The 27528-nt window shown below is 34.0% G+C and overlaps 1 protein-coding gene across 5 annotated transcripts in view; it reads right to left on the bottom strand.

Annotated features, from left to right (window-relative positions):
• LOC127959148 (nerve growth factor) overlaps window positions 1–25954 on the bottom strand; it is a 32975-nt gene extending 7021 nt beyond the window's left edge. The window contains exons 1-5 of one of the 5 annotated variants that reach the window (XM_052558151.1): window positions 25343–25954; window positions 24907–25003; window positions 21942–22092; window positions 18851–18883; window positions 17993–18295 (exon numbers count right to left, since the gene is read on the bottom strand). In XM_052558151.1, coding sequence (XP_052414111.1) covers window positions 17993–17997 — 5 coding nt within the window. In that variant the 5' untranslated portion in view covers window positions 17998–18295; window positions 18851–18883; window positions 21942–22092; window positions 24907–25003; window positions 25343–25954. Of the gene's footprint in view, window positions 1–10363; window positions 10543–17992; window positions 18296–18850; window positions 18884–21941; window positions 22093–24906; window positions 25004–25342 lie in introns of those variants that run through there. The other 4 variants (XM_052558150.1, XM_052558153.1, XM_052558152.1 and 1 more) reach the window with 4 other exon arrangements.
• Window positions 25955–27528: the final 1574 nt, after the last annotated feature.

The following is a 27528-nucleotide window of genomic DNA, read 5'->3' as shown; positions in this document are numbered from 1 at the left end:
CCCCTCGCTGTGTTATGACTTCTGGCTAAATTTACTGATTTTTACTCTGTGTAGAAGCCACATCTAAGTAACAAGGACTGCAGGATAGAAAAAATATGTAACTGTGCTCTAATGTTGATTTACATGCACAACAGGCAGACAAGATGTTCCTGTCAAGCTTGCCAGATTTGCACTTTCTAAAATTAAAAAAACCTGAAAAACATTTCAGTGCATAAAAAGTATGAGAACGCATTTTTAAAAACTGCCAAATTGCACTGAAATCATATCATGTAAGAGTATGGACTACATTTGTGAAACTTTGAGACCATTAAAAAGGTTCATTATTAAGTTATGTAAGTAATTTATATTAAGCATATTTCTTTTCTTCACACATGATTCTTTGACATGATTTGTCTAATTGTAATATGTGTTTTGAACTGAGCTTGAGTACAAAAATAAAAAGGAAGTTAAAGAACTGTTTTTCACAAAATTATTTTTGTTGTTTGGATTTCCAATATCTCAGCATTCATTGAAATTCAGCAATCACTCAGGTGTGTTACTATCAGATACTTAACCCAAGACTACATGATGATCTTGTTTATTTATTATTATAATTAATTAATTATTCTATTTTTCATTTACAGTAATTTTCTGTAACATATAAGAAACACATTACATCACACACTATTTTTACACCAGAGACAAATTCTCATTTTTGAGACTCCTGTTTATTAATATATTTTTAAAACATTTTTTTTAATGAAAATTCTTAGAATTTTTTATAATTATAATTGTTTACTATATAAGAAACAATTTAAAATGACAAAATACTAAAAATATTTACAACTTATTACTTATTTAAAAACTTATTACTTATTTAATATTTTTTTTAATTATATAAAATTGACATTTTTATAGATAGATTATGCTGTTATTATTATTATTATTATTATTATTATTATTATTATAAAAACTATTTTTAATTTAACATTATGAACCATTATATGAAAAAAACCATTAAAAATTATAAAATATTTAAAATTCATGATTTATGATTTACAAAACTCCATGATAACCATGCGTTAAATATTTTTATTTAGACATAATTTTTTATTTAATTAATTAAAATTAATTAATTAAAGACTGTTTTATTAAAATATCTTTTATTTTACATTATTATAATTTACATTATTTAAATTCCATCAGATTTTAAACATGAGACCTGATTGTCATGCGTGATGTCACTTCATAAGGGCGTGGCCAATTAAAATGTTAGTAGGAGCTGTCAAAAACATGGAGTAGAACAAGGTTTTAACTCAAAAGCAAAATAACTAAACAGGAAATGCTTTTGTGAGGGAATCCATTCAAATACTTCACCAATGCCTTAAGTCTTATAAATTATGTTGTTTTAGTAAATTTGCTTGCACAAACTAAGAGTCAGCTATCTAACCGACAACTAATTGAGAAAAAAAAATTGTATTGATGCTTCTGGCCATGTGAATGCTTCTGTAGAATTGCATGCTGTCGGCTAGCTCCGGCTTGCTTGGAATCCAGAGCCTGAGATTTTCTCTTGTTTGGCCTCTGGACATTATTTTGTAGAAGCCATGCTTTAAAAACATAATAGCAGGCAATTTAGACCAACTGTCAATGGTCCAATTTTCTCGACACCCTTCCTGTTTCTCTGTGTAGAGGTGTAAGCTTGCCAATTACTGAATTACTGCTGTTGAGTAACTATGGAGAAATCACAGGCATGAAGGCAAAGATACCTAAATCTGACCACTTCTGTCAGGCTATTTCAATCTAAAACAGATGTGCTGGATCTTCTGACCAGAATCAGGAGGTCTTGGTAGGTTTAAGAACAAGCTGAAATATTTCCCTTTGAGCAGCAGAACTAGAGACTAAAAAGGCTCTTCACATAATTTCAAGACCTTCTTTTTTATACATGTCAACATATACATGACTAAAGTAGGTTATACTTAATTAACCCAAGCGTTAATGTATAAATGCACAATGTTCTTGTTAGTATACATTTCAGGCTTTTTTCTGTCTGTTAAAAACATGCAATCACTTACAGGAATAGTTCACCCTAGTTCACCATCTGAATTTACATCTCACAATTCTTTTTTGTTTCCACCATGAAATAAACATTAAAGTAACTGTGACTTTTTATCTCACAATTGTGAAATATCAACTTGTAAGTTGCAACTGTGAGCAAAAAAGGCAGAATTGTGTGATAAATTCAGAGTTACTTTGTTTTTTGTTCCATGGTGGAACAGGATTCTGAGAAAAAAGTCTGAATTCCAAGATTCCAGAACTGTGAGATGTAAACTCAGAATTCTGAGTGGGGAAAAAAGCCAGAATTCCAAGACGTAAATTCAGAATTCTGAAGGGCGAAAAAAGCCAGAATTCAAAGACGTAAATTCAGAATTCTGAGGAGGAAAAAAAAACAGAATTCCAAGACGTATATTCAGAATTCTGAAGGGTGAAATAAGCCAGAATTCCAAGACATAAATTCAGAATTCTGAGGTGGGAAAAAAGCCAGAATTCCAAGATGTAAACTCAGAATTCTGAGGGGGGGGGGGGAGCCAGAATTCCATGATGTAAACTCAGAATTCCGAGAAGTTATAAAGTAAGAATTGCAAGATGTAAACAAACAATTCTGAAAGAAAAAAAAGTCAGAATTGCAAGATGTAATATACAAATTCTCAGAATTGTGATATGAAAACTTTTGAAAACAGATTTTGACATTAAAAAAATCAACTGTCAAATTTTATTTTTATTTTTGTACTCTTATTTCCATAGTGGAAAAAGGTTCCATATTTATCCAAAACAACTTGCAAATTAATGCAAAAATACACGTGAACAATGATTGCATTTTCTGAATCGGAATGTTTTAGCCCAAATAGTTCAGTGTCTCGTCTTTGAAAGCAGTGCAGAAGACCTTTGCCAGGACAAAAGACATACTGTATTTACATTGTTTCAACACTTTTGGCAGGTGAGGACAACTTTACAAGCAAGTCTGAATAAGGCTCTGGATGCCAGTAAAAGAGCTAAATGACATCAGGAACAGTTAAGTATGAATTGTTAATGGTCCTGAAATAAACACTTCAACATTCTAACCCTTGCAGTCACGAAAACATCTCTCTCCATGGCTGGAGAACACAGACACGAATGGTATTTAAAGAAACTGCTGCAGCACATGGGTTTCACCTGGACAGTCTCATCACTGGCTTTAAACCATGTTTGGTATCTGCTGTGACAGCGTACAGACGGACTGATGCTTCTTTAGACTAATTATTATGGGTGGAGAACAGCAACTGTTTTGGAATGTAGACTTGATACCTCTGGTCGTAGGGATTTGTGAGATTTGGCCTCAGACTTGTTTATGGCTACACTCGAAATAAACCTCAGAAACAGACAAAGTTACTGTCTCGGAAGCCAATTCCACTGCACGTGAACTAAATAACATTTCTGTATCATCTCTAAGCTGTCAAACTGTTTAAGAACACATCATTTTGGCCTTTTGCCCATCTTTCACTGAGAGAGTTTGATTAAACTTTTTAATTTAAATATTACCTAAAATAATGGAATTTTACAAATAAAAATAACAATAAAAATGTTATATGTAAATTTTTCATTGTACAAATAAAAAACAAAAAAAGAAATTGTAAAAGTAATACAAAAATACTAAAATCATTGTCCCTAATTATATAGTTATTTGATAAAAAAAATACTGGGAAAATTGTAAAATTAAGTTGTGAAATAATATTCAAATTTAAAATAATGTTTTTCTATTTTAATATACTTTAAAATTAAATTTATTCCTTTGATGCAAAGCTGAATTTCCAACCTTATTACTCCAGTCTGCAGTGTCACGTGTCCTTCAGAAATCATTCTTATATGCTGATTTATTAACAGGTGTGCTTCTTAATATTTTTTGGAACATGTGATACTTTTTTCAGGATTATTTTATGATTAAATAGTTAAAAAGAACAGCATTTATCCAAAATAGAAACCTTTTGTAACAATACCACAATTCAAATGTTTGGTGTTAGTATATTTTTTTCTTTCTTCTTTAAAATAAATTATTACTTTTATTCTGGATGCATAAAAAATGCTAGTAAAGGCTCATATATTTAGAAAACACACACACAATTAATTAAATATGAAAAATAATACATGCTTATGCTGCCTTTAACATCTAAGTGAAGTTTCTTCACCCCTGACAACAGAGTGAAGTTAAATCATCTATCAACAAGTCATGAGTGAAAACTCGTTTGAAAAAAAAGGGCTGAGCATGTTGTGAATCTGTCATGATCAAACAGTCCGGCTTTGCCCTGAGCCCGGGGCTGCGTGCTGAAGTTAGTGCTCCTCTGGCCAATCCCTGCTCGAGCCTTTTTCTTCACAGCCCCGTTCCTCCCAGATGTTCTGATTTACACTGGGCTCCATGGTGGATGTATACAACTGTCCTCAGCCGCTCTAAATATTGAAATTTGTTCCAATGTTAGGATGGTGAAAATAAATCCTTGTCACATTGGAAAAGATCATTCTTCCACAAGTAAAATAAACAGGGCTTAAAAGGTGCTGTAAGTGATTTCAGCTGTCTTGCTAACTTCCGTCATCTTGCGAACTTCAACCACGTTCCCTCTCTCCACAAACATGACAGCAAACTAAATGAAAGGTGGTCTGTAATACCTGGAGAAAGCTATTTGTTAGCAATCCCATTCATTTAAATGGCTGCTGCATGCGTGATTTAATTTTGCCATCTTTGCTCATGGGCTGAATGCCATGTGGCTAATCACTCTGGAGCTACAGGAAATGAAGGCAGGCAATGTTGATTGGTTGATGGCAAGAACACGTGCTAAGACAAATGTGATTTCTCAGATAAAAGGGTCACGTTCTTCCTAGTGTTCCAAGGAAGCCGCTTACAGTATCTAAAGATAAAGTAGGAAATGTAAGACCTGTTCATAGGAACTGAAAAACCTCAATGTAAAAGCATTTTAAGTGTGCAAAAGGTTATAAAACGCTGTCTTCCTGCAATAAACAACATACTTATCTTGTTATAAAGTGGTATCGTTGTTAAACCACATTCTCCAAGAAGAGTCTGATCAAATTACTGTATTTGCCTACAATATCGGCTCTTAAAGTGGAAGTGTGATGACTGGGCGGTGTGACTCTATACACTTGATTGTAAAAAATATTGATATAGATACTGTAGATAAGTGCCAAATAACAATTTAACAATTAGAGTCGAAACCTTTACTCCATAAAATAATAAAATGTTATATTATATTCTCTAGTATGATTTAAGAATGTTCCCTAGAGCATATTTTGCTTCAGTGGAAGCAATAACATCTAACTTTATGTACAAAGGGTCACATGATCATTGTCTCAATTGTACTGACTAAATTAAAACTGATCTGAGTGAAGCAGTGGCTAGTAATTAATCTTAAATATTTAAATACTTATGACTTTGTTTTCATACAGTTTATCGTATGATGCTTCGAAATTTTACTCATTCTATCAGATTTAACTGTAGGGAGTAAAATGTAATGTGATTTTTTTTTTTTAATTGCCCATAAAAATAAAAAAAAACAGAAAATAAGTCAAATAAAGGCTTTAGTTAATTAGATTATACAAAATATGTATAATCTAAAGTAAAAAAAAAGTCTTATGCTTAACAAGAATGCATTTAATTGATAAAAAAATACAGTAAAAAAGTGAATATTCTGAAATTACACTACAGTTTAAAATAACTGTTTTCTTTTTGAATATATTTTAAAAATAAATGTATATATGTGATGCAAATCTGAATTTTCAGCATCATTACTCCAGTCACGTGATCTTTCAGAAATCGTTCTAATAAGCTGATTTGCTGCTTTTATTACCATTAATGTTGAAAGCAGTTGTGCTGCTAAATATATTTATACACACTGACATAATTTTATAAGGATTCTTTGACAATTAGAACAATGTAAAAGTGCTGCTGTCACTTCCAGTCAATTTAATTCATCCTTTCTGAATAAAAGAAATTATTTATTTTCTAAAACACTTTTACTAAAAAAAAACTATACTAAAAAAAATCACTGTAAGTTGATATATATTATTACTGTGTTCTAAAAACGTAGTCATTTGATCATACCGCCCACCACTACCGGGAGTGAATGGTTCGTCTTCCTCAGATATAATGATCCTTTTAATTCTTTCCCTACAGGTGCATTCCACTGACATCATTACCACAGAACAAGACATGACACCACAATTACAGAAACTACAGTACCAACTTGTTATGTCAGGTTTGAGAACTAAGCTGCAAGGGAATTAGAAGTTCAAGTCCTTGAAAACAGCATCCTGAAGCAACAGAATCCACCAGGTTGGAAAGAGCGAACGATGCTGGCGGCGATCCAAGTCTGAGATAAAGGTCTCCAACACGTCCCTATAGTTTACAGAGCGCGGCATAAAAGGATGTGTCAGAGAATATTTCACAAGCAAACACCTGCATCTCTGGAAACTATTTGGAGGAGAAATGGTAAATATGCTGGATAGTTTACATCGAAAATCAGATTTAGAATGGTATGGGAACTGACGGCATACATTTAGAGTGCTATTTATTGGAGTGCCTTTGAATTGAAACCACATGTTAGGACACTTTAAAACTCTGTCTCTGTGTTCTTCAAAGGGAAACGAGACAGAAATTACCCTTGCCTTTTACACTCTTCCTCGCTTAAAACTCCCAAGAACACACAAATCCCATTTAGCACATGCCTGAAATTTATCATACGGTAAACAAAGTTTTTTTTCCTTCTGTGCCCCTTCAGTCCTTCTTTCAAAAACCTCTTGAAACCATTTTGACATTGCAAATCCAGCTGTTAATTTCTATTTAGCCTGAGCCTTGATAATCACCTCTCAGTCCCCCTTCACCTCTCGCTCTCTGGGTGTTTGCTTTCACAGATTTTCTCACCCATTTCTCTTGTTATTCTTCAGGTAATCCCTGGCTCAAAGGAGGAAGGCCCAGGGTCATCACCAATAAGCCCCTCAAGGCTGATACCATAAACCCCTCTGAAAAGCCTCGGATGGTTGTGGGAAAGGGGGCAGGTGGACTAAAATCCCAAAGAGAGTGATATCTTGTGAGGGTTTGTGGCAAGACAGCAAGTCAAATTTTCCCCCTTTGTTTAGTTCTTGAATTTCAGGCCAAATGGAAATTTTTTCCTTTTGTGAGAACGTGTTGGCAGATGTTAAAATTTGAAAGTTATGACCAGTTTTAAAGATCCTGACGGACCTCGATAAATATTTCAAAGCATAAGGACAGAAGTTGGGAAGCAGCTTTTGATTTTACAATGTCCTCATACACACAGCTAATTACAATCGTCACTTGTCTTTAGAGTATTTACTTTCATTCTGAATTACTCAGAGTTCCCTTTACAAAACCAACAGCCACATTTTACAACCTAATTTGATCCTTTAAAAAAATCAATAAATTATGAAAAATTATGAAAATATTTTTACAACACAAAGCATATAGATATCTTGAGTAATACAAATGCATGAAACATGCATAAATAAACTAGGTTTGCTAAAATAAAATTTAAAAAAAAAATGTAGGACGATATACATTAAAGTTCAAAAGTTTAGGGTCGGTAAGATTTATCATGTGTTCACCAAGGTTGCATTTATGTGCATTTATGTGTGTGTGTGTGTTTATGTTATGTGTGTGTGTGTGTCAAAACACACACACACACACACACGCACACACACACATGTTTGTTTTTGTGAAAAATGGGGACATCCCATAGGCGTAATGGTTTTTATAATGTAGAAACTGTATATTCTATCGCCATTCACCAACCCTACACCTAACCCTAACCTTCACAGGAAACTTTGTGCATTTTTACTTTCTCAAAAAAACTCATTCTGTATGATTTATAAGCGTTTTGAAAAATGGGGGCATGGCTTATGTCCTCATAAGTCACCCTCTCCTTGTAATACCTGTGTCATACCCATGTCATTATACAGAGATGTGTCCTGATATGTCACAAAAACATGCGCACACACACACACACACAAAACTGTAATTACTACAATTGAAAATAATTATTTTCTATTTCTAAGTTAATTCTGTGATTTAAAAAAAAAATTGAATATTTAACATTATTACAACAGGCTTCAGTGTCACACTATCCTTCAGAAATCATTCTAATATGCTAATTTGCTGCTCACAAAAACATTTTTTATTATTACCAATGATAAAAACAGTAGTGCTGCTTCACATTTTTGAGGAAACTGAGATTTTTTTTAATGAAAGTTCAAAACAACCGCATTTTTTGACAGGAATTTTTTTGTAACCATTTAATTTATTTACTTTCTTTATTTACAATTAAATTATTTAGTTTTGATGTATTCAGGGCATACTTGATGAATAAAATTATGAATTTCTTAAAAAAAAAAAAAAATACCCCAATTTTTTGTAGTAGTGTCTCTTATAGCTAATACTGCTTAAAACATAGTTAACGGCAATATTAAGTATTTGGCATCCATGTTTCTTGTTTACAACTCAGAAACACAAAAGCGTTTCTATGGTAATTTAAGATGTAACACCTGTATTTTGTAAACACACAGAACAATAGTTTATTTTTAATTGCTTTTAAATAATGTTCTCACTCCCAAAGCATGTGTGTACGTGGCCTGATAGCGCTAAAAAGCCTGTTGAGTAGGCCATTAGTACAGATGAGAGGATCAGCTTCTCCTACCCAAACACTGTCCTTTCTAAAAGAGAAATGGCACAAGAACTTGGATCATCATTAAAGGGCAAAAGACAACCTGTTGTGTTCAAAATATGAAGCTGAAAGTGTGTCAGGTGTCTGGAGAACATCATGGTGCATGAACCTGGCTTTCTATGTGGCAGCTGACCTGAATAAACATCTGGCTAAACAGTGAGAAATGTAAGTTGGTTTAGAGACTTACAGTAAATATTTAAAGGGATAGTACACTCAAACAGGATACTTATGTTGTTCTAAACTCTGGAACACAAAAATTAATTATCTGAAGAATATCCAGGTCACTCTATTCAATATAATGAAAGTGAGGAGCTGTCAAGCTCCAAAATGACAAAAAAAAGTACCACGCATGTAGTCCCTACTATATGACTAATGCACTACACCAACAAGCCTTCTGAAGTTATATGATATATGAGTGAAGAACAGACAGAAATTTCAAATAATTCACTTAACATCTAAATATAAGTCAATAATGGCTTGAATTTTAGTCTTTTTTCTCACACAAAGCTTTCAAAAGGACGTAAGTCATTACTTTTATGATATTTTTATGATACTTTTATGGTGCTTTTCCTTTTAGAAGCTCACAAACCCCATTTCTCATGGATTAAAATAGCATTTATAAGTACCTTTGTGTTCTATGGAAGAAGGAAAAGTTATAAAGAGCTTGGGATGATGTGAGGGTGAATAAATGAAGACAGAATATTCATTTTCATATTGTCTTTAAAAAACACAGAAAACTAAAATTTTACAATTTAAAATAATTTAGCATTTTTATGGCGTTTTTATTTTTTGCCATATGTATATACAACTGCACCATCCTTACAAAAAGTCAAAGCGTGCCTCACAAGAATGCTAATGTTTCTTGGCTTCCATGTGTATGCTGTACCACACATATAATGCCTTGTAATGACTGGTACTCATGAATCAGTAATGAGTGATGTAGGTAACTGAGATGGCTACAGTCATGTCTGCCTTACAACACAGAGAAAAAGGAAGATAAAACAAAAAATAGGAGAGCGCTGAAAGTTTGTTCACTTTCATGATATGAAAAATATGGAAGGTATGTCTGACCTAATGCTACATCCTCAGCAGTGTATGACTGGAGGTAATATGAGTCATGTGTGAGTAGAGGTTTGTGCATGTGTGCTGCAGCTGAAAGCCCTGCTCTAGTCCGTATCGCAATGGTAACCTGATGATCCTCAAGTTTGAAGGGAGGGGAGACACTTTAAGCCCCCCAATGATGGGACAAATGGGATTGTTGGTTGCCCCTGAAGACTGTGAATTAAGTAACTCCTATAGGTATTGTCATAAACTCTCCTACATACAATTACATGCATACAATCAAAAAAATTCTGTATGAAGTATAGAGAGGAATAGAAAATTTTATAAAAATAAAAAAGAGAGAGAGAAGATTACGCAAAAGAATGAAAAAAAAAAAAAAAACACAGTCCAGGTTAGGGTTTAAGTCTAAAACTTAAAAGTGGACCAAGGTTCAACTAAAAATCAAGTTTGTTTTAGCATTTTTATGGGCACAAAGTACTTCAGCATTTTTGCACACAACTTCTCTTGTAAAGTATTAAATGCATGCATGTGTTATCAAACTGTCCTACCTCTCTCCTCCTCTTCTTCACTTTCTATCACTTCAGAAAGTTTATCAAATGATTCCTTATGTTTATGTTTCAATATTCCACTTTTGTTTCCGATGCTTAATCCTGATTGGGGAAACAGAATGCTCTTGTCACCCAGTCCGAAGCAGCTCCTGTTGTTGAGAAATTGATTGCTGTGGTAGTTAGAGCCAGAAGTCCCTTGTCTTAGTGCCTCCTCTGTGGACTGGGAAGCCACGGGTCCTAAAACCTGTCATGTTCAAGCTTTTTACAATGGGAATAAAGTCATTTTTGATTCTTAAAGGTATGGGAGTCTATTTCTGCTACAAAATAAACAAATAAAAAGGTAAAAGAAACTTTTTATCTCTAAATTCTGACTTTTTCTGATTTCTGAGAATGGAATCACTGAATTGTGACATATACTTTCGGAATGGCAAGATACAAACTTGCACATGTTTTTTATTATATTGTGGAAACCCAAAAGGAATAAAAAAGATGTAAATACAGAGTTCAGAGAAAACAAGTGCTTTGAGATTTAAACTGCTAGTTCTGAGGAAAAAGTCAGAATTGCAAGATGTAGACTTAGAATTCCAAGAATCGAGGAGTTTATATCTCATAATTCTAAATTTATATCTCTTATATCTCTTATTAAATCTGGCTTTTTCTTAGAATTGCAAGAAACAATGTTTTTTAGCTTCTTAAATTCCAAAAAAAAAATAATAATAATAATAAAAACAATTTAATCAAAATTTTTGACATTTAAAATATGCAATTTTCAAAAAACTGTAGCTGTCAAAATTAGCGCGTTAATGCAGGCGATTAATTTTCCAGTTTAACGGTGTTCAAAATATTTTTGGGTGGCGATAAAGTTGGACACCCCACTCACAACAGCTGCTTCTGTCTCTTTTTCTAAGCAAGAATTGCATTAATTCAGACGCAGAACTTCTTTATGACCACATTAAACAGGAGACTTTTCAGATCCAATTTCACTTCAGCACCAGGCGCGTGTCAAACGAGCGCTGAAACGATACAGGTGACGAGGAGCTTCAGTAGAACAACAGTGAACTGTGGTCAGATGAGATGTTGTCAGGTCATATGTCAGTAAAAATAAATGTTCCTGTCCTGTCTGCCAATATACTGTGCTAGTAGTGTGTGCCCTTCAGTTGCACGCACGCTGTAGCGTGTATCATATTAAAATGCGAGTGAAACTATATGTGCATGTGCGGCATGTGTATCAATTCCACGTCACTTTCAGCAGCGGCAGCTCTTAAATTAATAGCAGTCAAATAAGCTGATATCCCAGCTGTTGTGATGTCTGTTAATCAAAGAACAAAAGAAGAAAGAGGAAATCAGTAACTTTTGTAGCTTTAAGGATTCATCTATATTTAATTAAGTTTTAACAATTTTTTTCTGTATGTTTCCTACTTGCTGAAGAGTACAGGCAAATGTGACATTTATGATAAAGGGTTTATGTGAAGACTGTTTTACGTTCAATTGAATTATAAATTGTGTTTTTTTAAAGTCTAATAAATGTACAAATTGATGGCTCTCAATTATACTGTAACGTTGTATTGCTATAGTTAGGTTATGGTTAGACTAAATATTAGGGGAAAAAGAACATTTTCCTAGAGACTTCAGCAGTATGGATATCATTGAAACATTATAAAAAGGGAAATCAAGTTATGAAAAAACTATTTTTTAAGTCGCCTCTTCTAGCCATTAAAAGTGCAATGAACACTTTAAGTATTATCAATTCCTAAATGAAAAAAAAAAAATATTCAAGGAGAAAAAGTTTAGGGCTTTGACATTTGATGAAAAATGTTTGGTAATATCAGCTAAAAAGGAACGCTGTATCAGAACGAGCAATGAATGCATCATGATTTGGCAGATGAAGGGTCTCCACATTTTGAAGTTAGTATTATTTTATAGAAAGGTGTCTCAGTAACAAATAGAATTTAACTCAACACATGAAACAATTTCAAGTATGAAAGTTCATAGTGTTTTTATGTCTTCACAGCACACGGCAGCTAGTGACTAAGGCTTAAAACTTCTAGACAATCTCACACTGTGGACTTATGTGGTCTGCATCAGGCTGAGTTAAAAGTGACTCAACCAGTCGTAACTCTTTGATTTGTGTTTGTTGAAGGATTGTTAAGAGTGCATATGTCAACCTCTTAAAATAGCAAGCTGAAGACCAAAACATCGAAAAGACACACAAGTAATCACTGGAATTTCACATTTGACACCAGCAGTCACAAATCTGGTGATAGTGCGCATGACCTCAGAGATGTCACCTCAACATCACTACAGCATAAAACAGAAAGAAAAATCTATAAATACAACCGCAATCCATTTTCCAAATAACTGAACAGATCTTCACATCTGAATCATTTAGGTTCCTTGTCTCTGAATAAATAACAATACAGTTCAATAAGTAAAATTCCATTTACACGGCTTTCCACATTGCAATTGAACTATTTTTTGTTAGTGCAAAAAAATCCTAAATAGCAAAAGTAGCCTACAAAATAGCATATGGTTGATATTATTTGGTTGTTTACAGAACTGTTGTACAAACGTAACTCCTGCAATATTTCTTAAATTAAAACTGCTCTTCTGACGTGCAGATTCAGAGAGGTACTTGCTCAGGATTTCCGAAGACTTTTCTACATCCTGAGGTCATTACAAAAATGAAACATAATTATAATGGGATTTCTATAACAATTGTACATGAAATGAAGCATTCCAGTGCAAGTCGGACCTTGTTAATTCAGTGCCATTTTGCAACATCCAGATTCGTCAAGGCTCATTTGCACAGCGTTGAAGCTTCCCAGCAACACCGGTTTGTTTACATTTTGGGGCCAATCATAGACTCATAAACATGTGTTTTTCCATCCGATGACTGAATTGCAACATTTTCTAAAACACTGCATTTCAAAGCAATAGAAATGGAGGTACAGAAACCAATTTGCCTGTTAAACAACCTTGTCAGTTAACAAAATGTTTCACAATTATTCATCAGAAATAATAACGATGCTTGTCTTGGCAAGTACCACAATAATAGATATAAGAGAACCTCAAAGAACAGAGCTTCCTGCAACAGATACTGAATTCAGCTCTGGATCGGTTTTACACTGCAGAATGGAGGTCACTGTCAAACAAATACATGACACTTCTGCTTCCTTTTTTCCTCAGGCTGTTATAAAGGTCTCACTTTTCAGTGCTGGAGACGAAGTAATGCATTCTCGCAACTGCACAGATGTGCAAGGTCAAATAAGGTGATGTATAATGATGTCAAAATCAAAGCACATTGCAATCTATACAAATTTCCTCCAAGTGTGATTGATGTTTCTTGCAGCATAAAAAAGATTTAACCACATACATGATAGCAAATTGTCATGTTTGCAGACACACAATGAAGTAAAAGACTTGAGGTCATATGTAACCATGTAAATGTGATTTTGAGGTTTGCAGGCCGTGGCATTCCAAACAGTATTGTTTCTTGTTGGTATTGGCATGGGATCAGGACTCTCAGAAAACTATGAGTCTGGAGGAAGGTTTTGAGTGATCGGCATAGTTTCAATAAGCACAGACACAGGTACAAAAATCAGGGCTGACTAAAATATCAAAACTGAAGTGACCACTCTTAAGGAAACTGTGTGAAGGTTTTAACATCTAATCATAATACTCCTGTGCTAGACTTTCTGGTAACATCTGGTCGACCTAGAAGCTCATTCTGGCCAAGATCCATCCACAAGATCTGACCAACATTTATAGTAAAGCAAGCAACAAAAATGAAACTAGATGTATTCCAGCTGGTTTGCTGGGCTTAGCTGAAGCAAAATCCTTCTAAAACGTACCAAAAGACCAGTCAGACCAGTTAAGGCCAGCAAACAAGTTAAGGCTGGTTTAGAGTAATAGTTAACCGAAAAGTGAAAAATTAGTTGTTCCAAACATGTACTGTATGACCTTCTGTCTTCTATATGACTTTCTTTTGGATCCTATTGACTTTTACGGTTTAGACAACCCGATCTCACGGCAATTCGTACATTTTTCACAAGGTGGCTTATACGTATGAATTCGTACGACCACACTCGTACAAATTCATATGATTGTTGCCAAATCGTACATATTTTACAAGTTGCACATTTCGTATGAATTTGTACGAATGACCTACACCAAACCCCGCCCCTAAACCTAACCATCACTGGGGTTTAAACAAATCGTATAAAATCGTACGAGTGAGGTCGTACAAATTCGTACGAATAAGCCACCTCGTAAAATACGTACGAATTGGCCGTGAGATAGCGTTGGTTTAGACAAAAAAGCTGAAATATTCTTTAAAATATCATCTTTTGTGTTCAGCAGAGATAAAAAATACACATGGAACGATATGAAGGTGAGTAAATGATGACAGGATTTTCATTTTTGGATAAAATATCCCTGCTTATTTTGTGGGGATGTTCAACCTTGGCAAACCTGAGTCAAGGCAAGCACTGAACAAAGTGTATTCATCTTTTGTAATATCCTGTTCAGGCCAGGAACTAACTATTCATTTCTTCGTAATTAAATGGAACTGTTACAAACACATGTAAACAGACTTGAGAAATATATGGGTGGAGGTAAAAATGTATTTATATGTATCAGGGATCAAGACTGTTGTACACACTATTATGTTTAACAAATTTTTAGGTTTTTTGTCAGATCCATCTATTAATTCCAGCTACTGCCATGTGATCTGTAAATATCATGAGATGTCTTTTGAGGAGTGTGAAATAAGTAATTGGATAGGAACATACTGAACATATCTCTAACAAAGCCAAATCACATCGTGTACTCCGATCTCCATATCCACATGTCTGTCTTGTGCATGTATTATGTGATATGTAGGAAGTGGCTCAACTTTCACAGTTTTGAGGAATGAGTGCAAACAGACCTTTTGCATGGATGCAATCTGTTTGCATTTATCATCCACCTCTGACTTGCAGTCAGATGAAAAGTATTACAAGATCATTTCCTATTAATTTCCCCCTCAAAAATACACCCAGAGTGGATGAAAAATAAATTCCTTGGTTGTTTGAAATTCTTTCATGAAAATAATCAGTAAGGATTTTGAATCAAGCATGAAAAGAAGGATTAATATCTTCAAAAGACTTCAAAGGCAGTACAGTAGCACAGTGCAAAGAAAAAAGGAGGAAGGAGTAAAATAATGTAAAAGCGCTGGCGTGAACAGGGCAGACTGCGAGATGGATAAGAGAACCACTAAAACCGGGATTTAAATTCAAGTCTTAACAAATACAGTCTACAAGTAAAAGCTCCAGGAAAATCTGGAAATAAGAGGGATTTATTTTTCCAAACATGGAAAATCCATGGAAATGAATAAAATCGAGAAAAAATATATTTTTTCTATATTTTTATTGTCAATATTATATGTTTTTTTTTTTTTTTTTTTTTTTTTTTTACTTTTTATTTATTCTTATTTAACTTTTTTAGCTATAAATATTTTTTGTGATCCATCTATCTATCTATAATATACATATATAATTTCCATATTTTCTATATTAATTCTACAGTGTCAATATTATATATTTTTTTCTAATTTTGACTCAGATTTTACGTTTTGTATATATATATATATATATATATATATATATATATATATATATATATATATATATATATACAGTACAGACCAAAAGTTTGGAAACATTACTATTTTTAATGTTTTTGAAAGAAGTTTCTTCTGCTCATCAAGCCTGCATTTATTTGATCAAAAATACAAAAAAAAACACAGTAATATTGTGAAATATTATAACAACTTAATAAAACAATAATAGTTTTCTATTTAAATATACTTAAAATAAATAATTTATTCCTGTGATGCAAAGCTGAATTTTCAGCATCATTACTCCAGCCTTCAGTGTCACATGTAACATCCAGTCGATCACATGATCATTTAGAAATCATTCTAATATTCTGATTTATTATGAGTGTTGGAAACAGTTCTGCTGTCTAATATATTTGATGAATAAAAGGTTAAAGGGACAATAAGTAACTTTTTAGGTATTTTATTATCTAAAATCAATATTTTTATTCATAAATATGCCCTCAATGGTGTACAAATACCTATGCCAATGTTTAAACTAATCCTTGTAAATGAAGAATTTATTATATTTATATACATGGGACGGGTAGGTCCACGGAGGCTTCCATGTAGTTCCGCCATCTTGCAAAACTATAATAGCAGAGAGGGACAAAAAGTACTAAGCCAACGCGTTTCCACAACGCGTTTTCGGTCAGAGCCAGAAACGCAGGTGCAGAGCAGTGAGAGGCGCTTGAAACTGCACCGGCAAGTTTAAAAGTCTGGATTGCATTCTTATTATGGACCATACATATGCCGCGCCACAGGAGAAGAAAACATCGTCGCCAAAACAGTCAAAAATAGAACGGAAATGGAAACGTGACGTAGATTACAGAAAACAAGAGTTAATGTCGGGGAAGCTTTTTCTAGGTGGAAAGAGCTAATGCTGGATAAAGATTTCAAAAGAGACGCTGAAGTGGCCAGTTTTCTTCTCGACAGGTAAGTCAGTGTTACAATCTATATTACAATATTTTTTTTATATCTAACAATGCACATTATTCAGAAAATATAACGAATAAAGAAGACATAACTACTAATTACAATATTTCATGTTTTCCACAGTCAGTAATTCATACTGTAACATTCGTTTGTTTATGGTCATGTTGCTGTTTGTTTGAAATAACACACCTGTTCACCTGAAGGAAAACTCGACGAAGTGCTATTAGAAGACATCCCGTCAAAGCTTTTTGGTACATATCGCCTACCGTAGATGCAACGCGCATTTGAAAAAGCGAGGAGCTGGAGTGCAAAATTAGTTTGAATGCAAAATACAATTTCACCACTAGATGGGAGTAATTCCTACTTAGTGTCCCTTTAAAAATAACTTCATTTATTCAAAATAAAAATACAAATTCTAATAATATATATTCTAATAATATATTTTCTTTACTATCACTTTTTATCAATTTAACACATCCTTGCTCAATAAAAGTATTGATTTAATTTTTTTTTTAAAGAAAGAAAAAAAATTACTGACCCCAAATTACTGGCCAGTAGTGTATATTGTTGTTACAAAATATTGATATTTTTAAAACATAGCTTCTTTTTTTTTTTTTTTATCAAAGTATCCTAAAAAGTATCACATGTTCTGAAAAAATATTAAGCAGCAGAACTTTTTCCAACTTTGATAATGAATCATCATATTAGAATGATTTCTAAAGGATCATGTGATAATGATCCTAAAAATTCAGCTTTGCATCACAGAAATAAATGATAATTTAAAGTATAATAAATTTAAAAACAATTATTTTAAATTGTAATAATATATCACAATATTATATTTTTTCTGTATTTTTGATCAAATAAATGCAGGCTTGATGAGTAGAAGAAACTTCTTTCAAAAACATTAAAAATAGTAATATATATCCACATTTGCAAAATCACACAGATGTACTGCAGTAGCATCCTGATCTCAACAATACCATTTATGTGACTCAAACACAGCAGCGTGAACAATAAAGAAGTTATGCACTCGAAAGCTGAACTTATGCACTCACCCCATTCTGCACTTGAGATGAAGAGTGGCTAGGAAAAGTCATTTCCTCTTAATGCGAGAATGAGCCAAGTGTTGTTCATTAGATGAGAAGAAAGTCTCCTCCGCTCTGCAGATTCTCAAGACTCTGCCATACAGTCAGAATGAAGGAATTCAGCCTCCGAAGACCAAGAATCTGCTGCCAAAAGACCCTTTGACCTTCTCCTTGAGCCATCAGGACGGACATCATTCGCTCCTGACACATGGAAAGACAGTATCTGTGTTGTGTCAGATGTAAAGGTCGATTTCCATGCTGGATTTCAGTTTCCTGACAACAACATAGACAGATATTCACAAAATCCCGCCATTTTGTTGTCTTTGGAACAGACAACCGCCTCTTTTAAAATATTGACTTTGAACGTGTTCGGTTGATTACGTCAATGAGAAACAGAGCTTTAGCACAGGGATTGTGATAATTACTGGAAATCCATGTGAACTACTTGGTAGAAAGAAAACTCTTCTTGCTGACATATATTATTAAAAGACCACAAAAGAGAGCATACTTCTTTGACCAATCAAACTCTTTTTGTTCAAATGCTACCAATATTTTACCTTAACCACTATTAAAAGCTTTTTAATACCCATATACTTTTCTGGAGAGTGTTGAAGAATTTATCTTTAGTCATTAAGTCAAAGGAATCTTTTAATTAATCTTAGAATTTACAGTATGACATTACAGTATTAAAGCTGAAGTGTGTAATTTTTCATTGCTGTTTTTGAGGCCAACTTTGTCAAGCAATGGAAAACAGATGAGTGTTTACACACTTCAACTTCAAAGGGACAGTTCATTAAAAAAAAATAAGATTTGTTATCATTTACTCACCCTCATGTTGCTCCAAAACCGACTTTCTTTCTTCTGTGGAATACAAAAGAAAATATTTAGAAAACATATTGCACATATTTCATATTTCAACAGAACAACCGAAATCTATTTTTCACAGCTGTTAGAAATGGATGTTCTCGTTATTATGACAAATACGCGCTTTAAAATGCATTTTTTTCCCACCACATTAAGTGCTCAATGACCTTTAATATGAATAGTGCCTTTAATATGAACAAAACCGTTAGCTATACTGTTTCTCTATATGAATGGCATAGTGGCATAGTTTGAGGTTTTAACAAAATTAGCATTTTTATCCTGAGGGGGAACAGTATTTTTATGCCACAATAATAGAAGGGTTAATTCACACTCTCGCTGTCTGCACATGGCGCCCCTTTGTTCGTTTTCTTCAATGTAGGCATTATTTCCTGTCGAGTTCAAGTGCACATTCTCAGACAAAAATTTCTTCATCTTTCATATGAACGCCTTACAAATCCATGAGAGTTTTTAAAAGAATTAAATATAATCGGTTGTATTTCAGTTTATGGCATAACATAGGTCATGTTATATCCTTTATTATACACCATGTGAAAAACATTTGAACAAGTGCTAGTTAAGTGTTGATTGTTTTATCTTATCTTTTGTCCCATTTTTTTAACTACTGTAGGCTAAAATCAGATATAATTGAGGGTTATTATCTCTCAATAAACTGTTCCCTAAAGCTGTTGTTCCTGTTTATTGAAAGGGAAGGTCATATCATACGAAGTGTCATATCACCATATCCTAAAGCATTTTACACAGAATGCATAAAAACACGCTTCTTGAAAGTTTAAATTTTCAACTTTTGAAAGAAAATGTAAAAGAGCCTAGACTCGAGCACAACTGATAAATGTCCATCTGCCCTACTAAAAAAACCTATGCTATAATGTATTTGAAATAAATGTATTTCATATTCAGTATACTTTTAAATCGATTAACATTATTGACACACCACTTAAAACCTGCTGATATAAAATTATAATTCAACTTTATTTGATAAAGTTATATTTCTTTTATATTTCTAAACATTATGCCTAAATGTTTTTTTTTTATATCACTATTAATCGGGATTGTATGATCTCTGTATATTATCAGAATGCTTGCAATAGTTTCACATCAGCACAATCAAACATTTATAATCATATCTTTAGTTAGAGAACATTAGCTGTTCCAGTTTAGCAGACTCTAAGTATACCAGTTTAGTACACTAAAAGTATAATTGCATGGTATTTTATTTAGCACATAAATATCTAAATGTATTTGTAGCATACTAAGCAAAAAATAAATTTATTTTAAAAAGTATTTTTTTCACTTGGGTAAACGCATGTTTACAAAAGTAGTACAATGCATTCTGTCTGTGTCAACAGTTTTGTTTGTAAACATTAATATCACACTTTGTACATCAAAAGAACAAGCTTCTGAGAAGACGTTGGATTAACATGATACTGCCTTTATACAACAGATCAACAAATAAAAGGTTAATGTTGAGTAACTTACATTTTAAATATAATATTACAATATTCAGTTTTTAATGCATCATGGAAAATAGATACTGAACAAAGCAGAACACTCAATAATGAAGTTTCATTCCTGAATGATTTTTGAACAAATCGGTTGAACAAATGATTCAATGACTCATTCAAAAAGACAGTCAACTGCCTGAATGTATCAGCTCTTTTGTACTGATCATCTGAACAATTAAGACTTTCTCATACAGTGCAGAATCTCCTATGGACCCATTGATATTTAGCCTCAAAGTTACAGAAATGGTAAATTAACATGATTCCCCTCTGGATGCTCAGAGAATCTTGAGAAAGAAAACAAGTGGGGAAAGTATTGTATGGGAGATGTTTCTAGGGAATAAAAAGATAATATCTCCACCTGCTTTGTCAGTTTAGATAATTGTGTTTTTCCAGATGTTCTAGAGATTTCCGGTGACCTCCATAACACAGCCACGTTACAAACATCTGCCCACACATCATTAGCCTTGACAGGAAACACTTTGATGAGGCCTGTCTGTCCGCATCACATGCTCATATCACGCAGTACTTAAGAGTTGTCAACACGACATGATAAGTGAAACATGATTGAAGGGCGTAAAACAAACTGTATTCGAACAGCGGTGAAAAATACTGTCTGGTTTAAGCACCGCTGCCAATGAAGTAACAGTTTAGAATAGGAAAAGGAACAAAATATTTGTGTACAATATCACAGACAAATAAATTAAATAAAAAATTAATTAAAAAAAAACTAGCTGTACATCATTGGCTCTGAACTTTTACAAAAAAATACAATTTAACTTACAGTCTAGTTTACTTTGGATTTGAATAGTTTATACTAGATAAAAGTCTAAACTTCTAAAGCAGACTCTATGTATTGTTTTATGATTTTAACTACCAAGGATTTGACCTCATTACTTCTATTAAAATTTGTTAAGATAGTTGGATCCAAAATATTCTCTCATATGGGTCAGGCCTTCAATAAATATCAATAGGAATGTTCATGGAATAAACTCGCATCACAGTAATGCTTATAATTATTTTCAATCAGACTGACTAATGCATAATGTCAACTAGTGTTCGAGAATTCTTAGGCAACTTAAAAGCACGCTGATTTGTCTAAAGCTTATCATTTGGAAACCAGCTGAAATTCCAAGTTGTAAGACGAATGGCCAGTTAGAGGATTAGGTTTGCCAAGGTACTATTCCCACGCACGGCATATGTGTACACACACAAACACTATACAGAGATCACTACTGAAGAGATCCTAAGCTATTGCATGTCATGAAGCCCCTCCTAATAAGCCCCAGCAGATCAGGTGACCCTCTCACATTTGAAATCTAAGAAGCGATCCAAAAAGCTACCATCTTTTAAGAAATTAGCACAAAGACCCTCTCCAAATGAACACGTATGGCTCCTGAAGAATACAATGACCCCCAGGCACTGCCTCGATTGATTAAGCTGATAATGTTCTGACTAAATGAGTCAAAAATAATACTAAAAAATGAATACATAATTGTTATTTTGTTCACAAAGTCAATTGTTTGTCCATTTACTTTGGGTTGAGTATAGACAATGGGAAATCCAGCAGGTTTCTTTTGCACGTGTGGTGACCCATGTCATCTCTTGGGTTTACCTCCCACTGTCATATACACTCCTCTCCCATCTGTCCATCCAGCCCTCTCTGTTCATTGTTCTCCTCCGTCACTGGGGAGAAAAGGAAGGGAAAATTCCTTTGTAATTAATCTTACAACATGAGTCAGGGATTTTGGAGTAAAACTGAGGCCGCTTGGCTGGATAAATGAAGCGATAGTTTTTTTTATCTTTTGCTCTAATACTTTCTCAATCATACGATCAAATGATTTACAGATTATAAGACTTACGCATTGTTAGTCTTGGCATTTGACTTTAGAAATCAGGTGTTGAAACGCATTTATTGACAGCAGCTTCAAAAAATGCAAATATATGCTTTTTTAGTGTCAGGATTATTATGGTTAACTAAGACCTAAAAATTGTTTTTATCAATGATCAAATAAAATATACATATTTCGGCCAGTTTCCAAAGCAATATTTCTCATTTTATTTTAGTTAATGTACAAAACTTAATGTATTAATATAACTAAAACTGAAATAAAAATGAATATACATATTAAAAAAAATTATTCAAAAAATAAAATAAAACCTTAACTAAAATTTAAACAGAACACACACACACACACACATAACTTTAGATTTTCTTGTACATACACATTGATTGCTCTTTATTGAGAAATATTCAGTAAGCTATTTCAAAATTGCATGTGGTTGCCAAATTGGTATTCGGTTGCAAAGTTATTTAAGCGGTTGTTAGCATGTAGATATGGCATTGCTAGGTACTGTAGTTGTTGAATGGATTATTCAAACCCAAACAAGTGATTATTGATGCTCGCTTTGGCAAGACCCTCTAATTAACTACAACCAACAGAGAGAGCACTGATGGATGGCAAACTCTGCACAGAAGCATCATATTGGTGAAACACATTTGCTGCCTCCTTGTGGTGTCCATCAAACATTCTCTTGTGTCTGAAACTCAGCAACAAATGTTCATGTGGAAATACACTAACGGGTGGTGTAAAGATGTTTATACAAGATCAGTTTTTTTCTTCAAACCTCCCAGCTGGAGTGTTTAACATTTTGTTTTTCAACCTAATAGTTGTGCTGCTGCCAATCCTCCCCTTTCATTTATTACCGCTGCAGGCTCCATGTACAACCACAAGAGGGCGCTTTTTAAACACACGACTGTCCCCATTTCAGTGTTTACCAGGGCAGCAATACATGCATAAATTAGATAATGCTGTGAACGCAACTACCCCCATGCACGTTTCATTTGAACAGATTAGCTACTGTATTTCCAAACATACTTTGCAAAGAGTAATTATGCATATATCTTGTTTTTGAAGTCCTCTGAAGGGAGCAGATTTGACCCACCAATGGCTCGTTAGCAGAGGGACTAAATTAATTCTCACCGGAGACACTCGCAGAAGATTCCAACAACAGATGCTGCAACCAGCAGCTGGAAGTTTCAGTTAATTAGTTAATTAAGCTTGACTTCCACTTGCAGCCCTTCTACAGGTCAGTGTATAGTGTGATATGGTAAACCCATTTCCACTTTTCAGCAAACATGCTGTGACAGTCGCAGTTATACGAGAGAAAATAGGCTTTCATTAACATGTTGCTATCGATTAAATGTATTAGATTGAAACCTTCTAAAAACGCAAAAAGTCATTTCACAAACACTGAAGATTTTTCCAAGTTACAGAATTGCTAGAGCAAAACTGCTGCATTTAGGATTGACACCGAGTGGTTGAACTAGGTATTGCAGTCCAAATTCAAAATATTTGAGAGTGTTTTAACCCTCAAAGTTTAAGGTTAATTCAATGTTTCGCTCCTGTTTTTCTAACTGTGCAATTTCTGACTGAAAATTGTTTCTACGCCCATTTTCTTCAGTGAATGTTAAGTTTAAATGCATATACACACAAATGCTAGAGACAGCAAACTATCAAACCATCTATCTAGATTACTGAATATAAAGACAATATACTTTAGATTGCAATTTGTAATTAATTTAGCATAAAAAACTTTTTACAGCAAGGACTGTTCATAAACCATTAAAAAAAACACTGGGATATGTTACGGATGTGCTTTTTAATTAGAGATGATCAAACAGAATCACTAACAAAGACCTAATTCACACTACAAAGGACAAGCGGTGCTTTCAACTTGCGCTTTTCTCTCAGAAAACAATCCCACTGTCAATATTCTAACGGTGAAGGTGACGATAACAACACTCGGGTTACGCTAGAGAATAGGACACAGGTGTGATCGCGAGTGGTTCGGTGTAATTTGCTTCTCATGTCCCCGTAACACGCAACCACGGCTGATCTCACGGGTTAATGGCACTAGAAGATATACTGTCTATTACGGAGGGACCTCGGGGGCAGCTGAATAGATGATTAGGAATATTTATACCTCTTTCTAACCTCTCAGTCCCATCTGCACAGAGATTTTTCCTCCTTTTCATAAATCACTGGGTTGAGGCAATTGCACACAGGCAGACTGGAATGGGATTTTACTGCTGGGAGGGGGATCGTATTGGGGGATGGAGCAGAAATGAGAGCGCTCGTTTGCTTCTCAAAAACGAGCATGTTAAAATTCAAGGAAATTTAGGTTTGAGACTTTTCTCACAGCAACAGAATGTGCAGATTTGCTTTACAGATCAACAGACTACATTTTTAAAGACAGTAATTTATGCCTGCAATGTTAATGCCTCCTTCAGTAATTTGGATCTCTGTGAGATTCTAGAGCTCCTTCCTGCTTGTATGTAAAGAGTCATTTGTCAAAGTCGTTTAGATGAGATTTGTGGGCAGTTTTTCCTTCTGTTTCGGTGATGAACTCTGATGGCGTGCTGTGTTGTCAGGCATTTATACATGTCTGTGTCAAAATCAATAAAGTCATTAGGATTCCCTGACCGGGCTTTCCTACCTTCCTCTCCTCAATTCTTCACTCTGCTCCTTTGCGATTAAAAGAATACTATTCCAGACCTTCAAATCTAGCATCTTAACAGCAGTCAGCATGTAACCTGAAAAAAAAGTGAAGCAAGGTTCACAAGCAAATACCGTGCTGGGTCAATGACAAATAAGGAAATGCTTGCCTGCTTTTGAAAACTATTTACTACATAATTACAAAGTGATAAGACCATGTAATTGACTGCCAACAAAAAATTGTGTTTTTGATGAGAAAAGAATGCTGTAGAAGAATCTATTAACACAGACTTCTTAAATGATTTAATGTTTCCTTTCTTGAGGGATTTGAGCTGTTCAGAAATTCTGAATGGCATTCTAAATCCCGTTCAGTTACTTCCCATCCATTTTTATGTTTATGACATTTCTGTGGCATTTAACAGACAGACAGAGCTGACCTTTGGGTGCCTGATGACTCTAGGTGTCAGATGATGGCTCTGCTCCTACATTTAATAAATCTTCTTATGCTGCGTATTAGCTGCAGAAACAAAACAGTAAATGGAACACAGCCCAAAAATTAACTGTCCTCATCCAGCCCCAAGCCCACTGGCCTTTGGTTAGCTCAAGCATGGGTGGAAAGTGAGATGACTGCAATAGTCACCAAGTAGCCTATGGCTTCTGTAACTCGAATGAAGACTAGGATAGCAAAACCCAACTTTTCCCAAATTAAACCATGTTCACCTCAATGTTTTGGGCTTACGGTAACATGCACTGACCTCAAAAGCACTAAACTAAGTATTTGTGTCACTGTGCCCAAGCTGTCAGTTACTGTTAGTAAATTTCTTCAGTGTTTTTCCTCTTTGAATTTCTAGTTAAACTTAAGAAGCGATTGCTGTATTCATTTGGTGCTTTAAGGACATAGCCTGACAAGTCTGACTGTTCTACAATAATAAATGCCGAAGCTGTTAAGAAATTAAACATAATTTAAAGGTGTTTATATCTTTAGAATGGAAAAGACAAGTCATGTCTCCTGGTAGGCTAATACTTTATATTTATATTACATTTTGATGATATAACGCATGCATTTGAAATGCACTTCAAAGTCCACATAAAAGTTAAAAACAGATGCATTAGCATGTGATATAGATCCTCTTGGAGCTATGGGTTTATAAAACCCATTTGTTACAAACTATTTATGATGCACCTTACATTGGAAGGAATGCATCATTCTACAGGATATAGATTTTCTGCTGCTGTCTTGTCTATGTTTTAGTGCACAGCAACATTTCTTGATGCATTATACAGACACATTTCTATTGTAAATTAAATAGCAAAGCTGGAATTATTTAAATGCCATGCAGTTTCAAAAGCTTCATGCCGGTTTCGTCATTTTTAGTGCAGAACTTCATTAAATCATGGTTTTATTTCCACCGGAAGTTAAACATCTCGCAAGACTCGTACAGCAGAAAAAGATCCATGTTGCTTCTAGAAAAATAGAGTCGACTCATGAGATCTAACCCACTTTTTCCTCCACTTAAGAGACGCTGATGTGAACTGGATTAAAATCATTGAGATGGAATCAAAATCATTTGTGCTGCTTGTATCAATTGTGCCTTTCTTGCAAGATAAAAGAGATGGATTTGTATTGCTTTTTGAGAAGGTTTATGCCTTTCACTACAGTAAATTCAAGGAATTTGGTTTGGGTTTAATGGGTTGGACACTGACTACACATAATCTCTCACATCATTCTAATTGTCTCATTGTTCATGCCCCTAAAGCACCAAATCCAAGAGCCTCCTTTATATGAAGCTGCAGATGCAGTTTCTGAAGTATCCTGTGGTGTGAAATGCTATAAGTCACTAAAACTGCTCTTAAAAATAATAATTGAGGTTGTATGGAATAGTTTGTTACACCACAGGACCATTTAAAATGAAGTAATGAAGGCACAAAGGCGATTAAATGCTGTGAATTTCTGCCGTGACATACATGCACTAGATGTTTTTGTAGATGACTGTACGTTTTTAAGGATTGTGTTATAAAAGACAACATTTATTTAAAAAGCAATTTTTACAAATTTTAATAATTAAAATGTCTTTACTGTCACTTTTGATCAATTTAATGCATCCTTGCTGAATAGAAAAAAAATATCTTAAAAAAAATACACATATGTTTGCACAGTAGTGTACACAACTAGAAAATAAATTAATAAATAAAGGGTTTGTCTTGCAACATGGGCTTTCATGCTGTAAATCAGGAAACACCACAGCGATGAAACATGTCACCCACAGACACAAATAGAAATAGTGAACCTATGTCTATATTTGATGTCATCTGCCTGACCTAGTTAGGATGTGAAAGCTTGGATCATTTAAATTATAATTCTTACCTTCCTTTCAAAGGCAATTTCCGCTGCTATTAATATCATAAACTGATTGACTTCAATTTAATCAGAAATTCAGGTGAATCTACTTAACTTGAGCCAGTGATAACATCATGTACGTTTAAAGTTCTTATTCAAACATCACTTAGAAATTCATATACACACAGACGTCCATAGAAGAAGATATGAAGAGACATTTGATCAATATAATATACACACAGATGCTACGAATTATGCAATAGAATCTCTGTTAGTCAATGCAGT

Source organism: Carassius gibelio, chromosome B6 (assembly GCF_023724105.1).
Source record: "Carassius gibelio isolate Cgi1373 ecotype wild population from Czech Republic chromosome B6, carGib1.2-hapl.c, whole genome shotgun sequence".
Taxonomy (NCBI): Eukaryota; Metazoa; Chordata; class Actinopteri; order Cypriniformes; family Cyprinidae; genus Carassius; species Carassius gibelio.
Note: the sequence above shows the minus strand (reverse complement) of the source record. Positions and strands in the feature narration are given on the sequence as shown.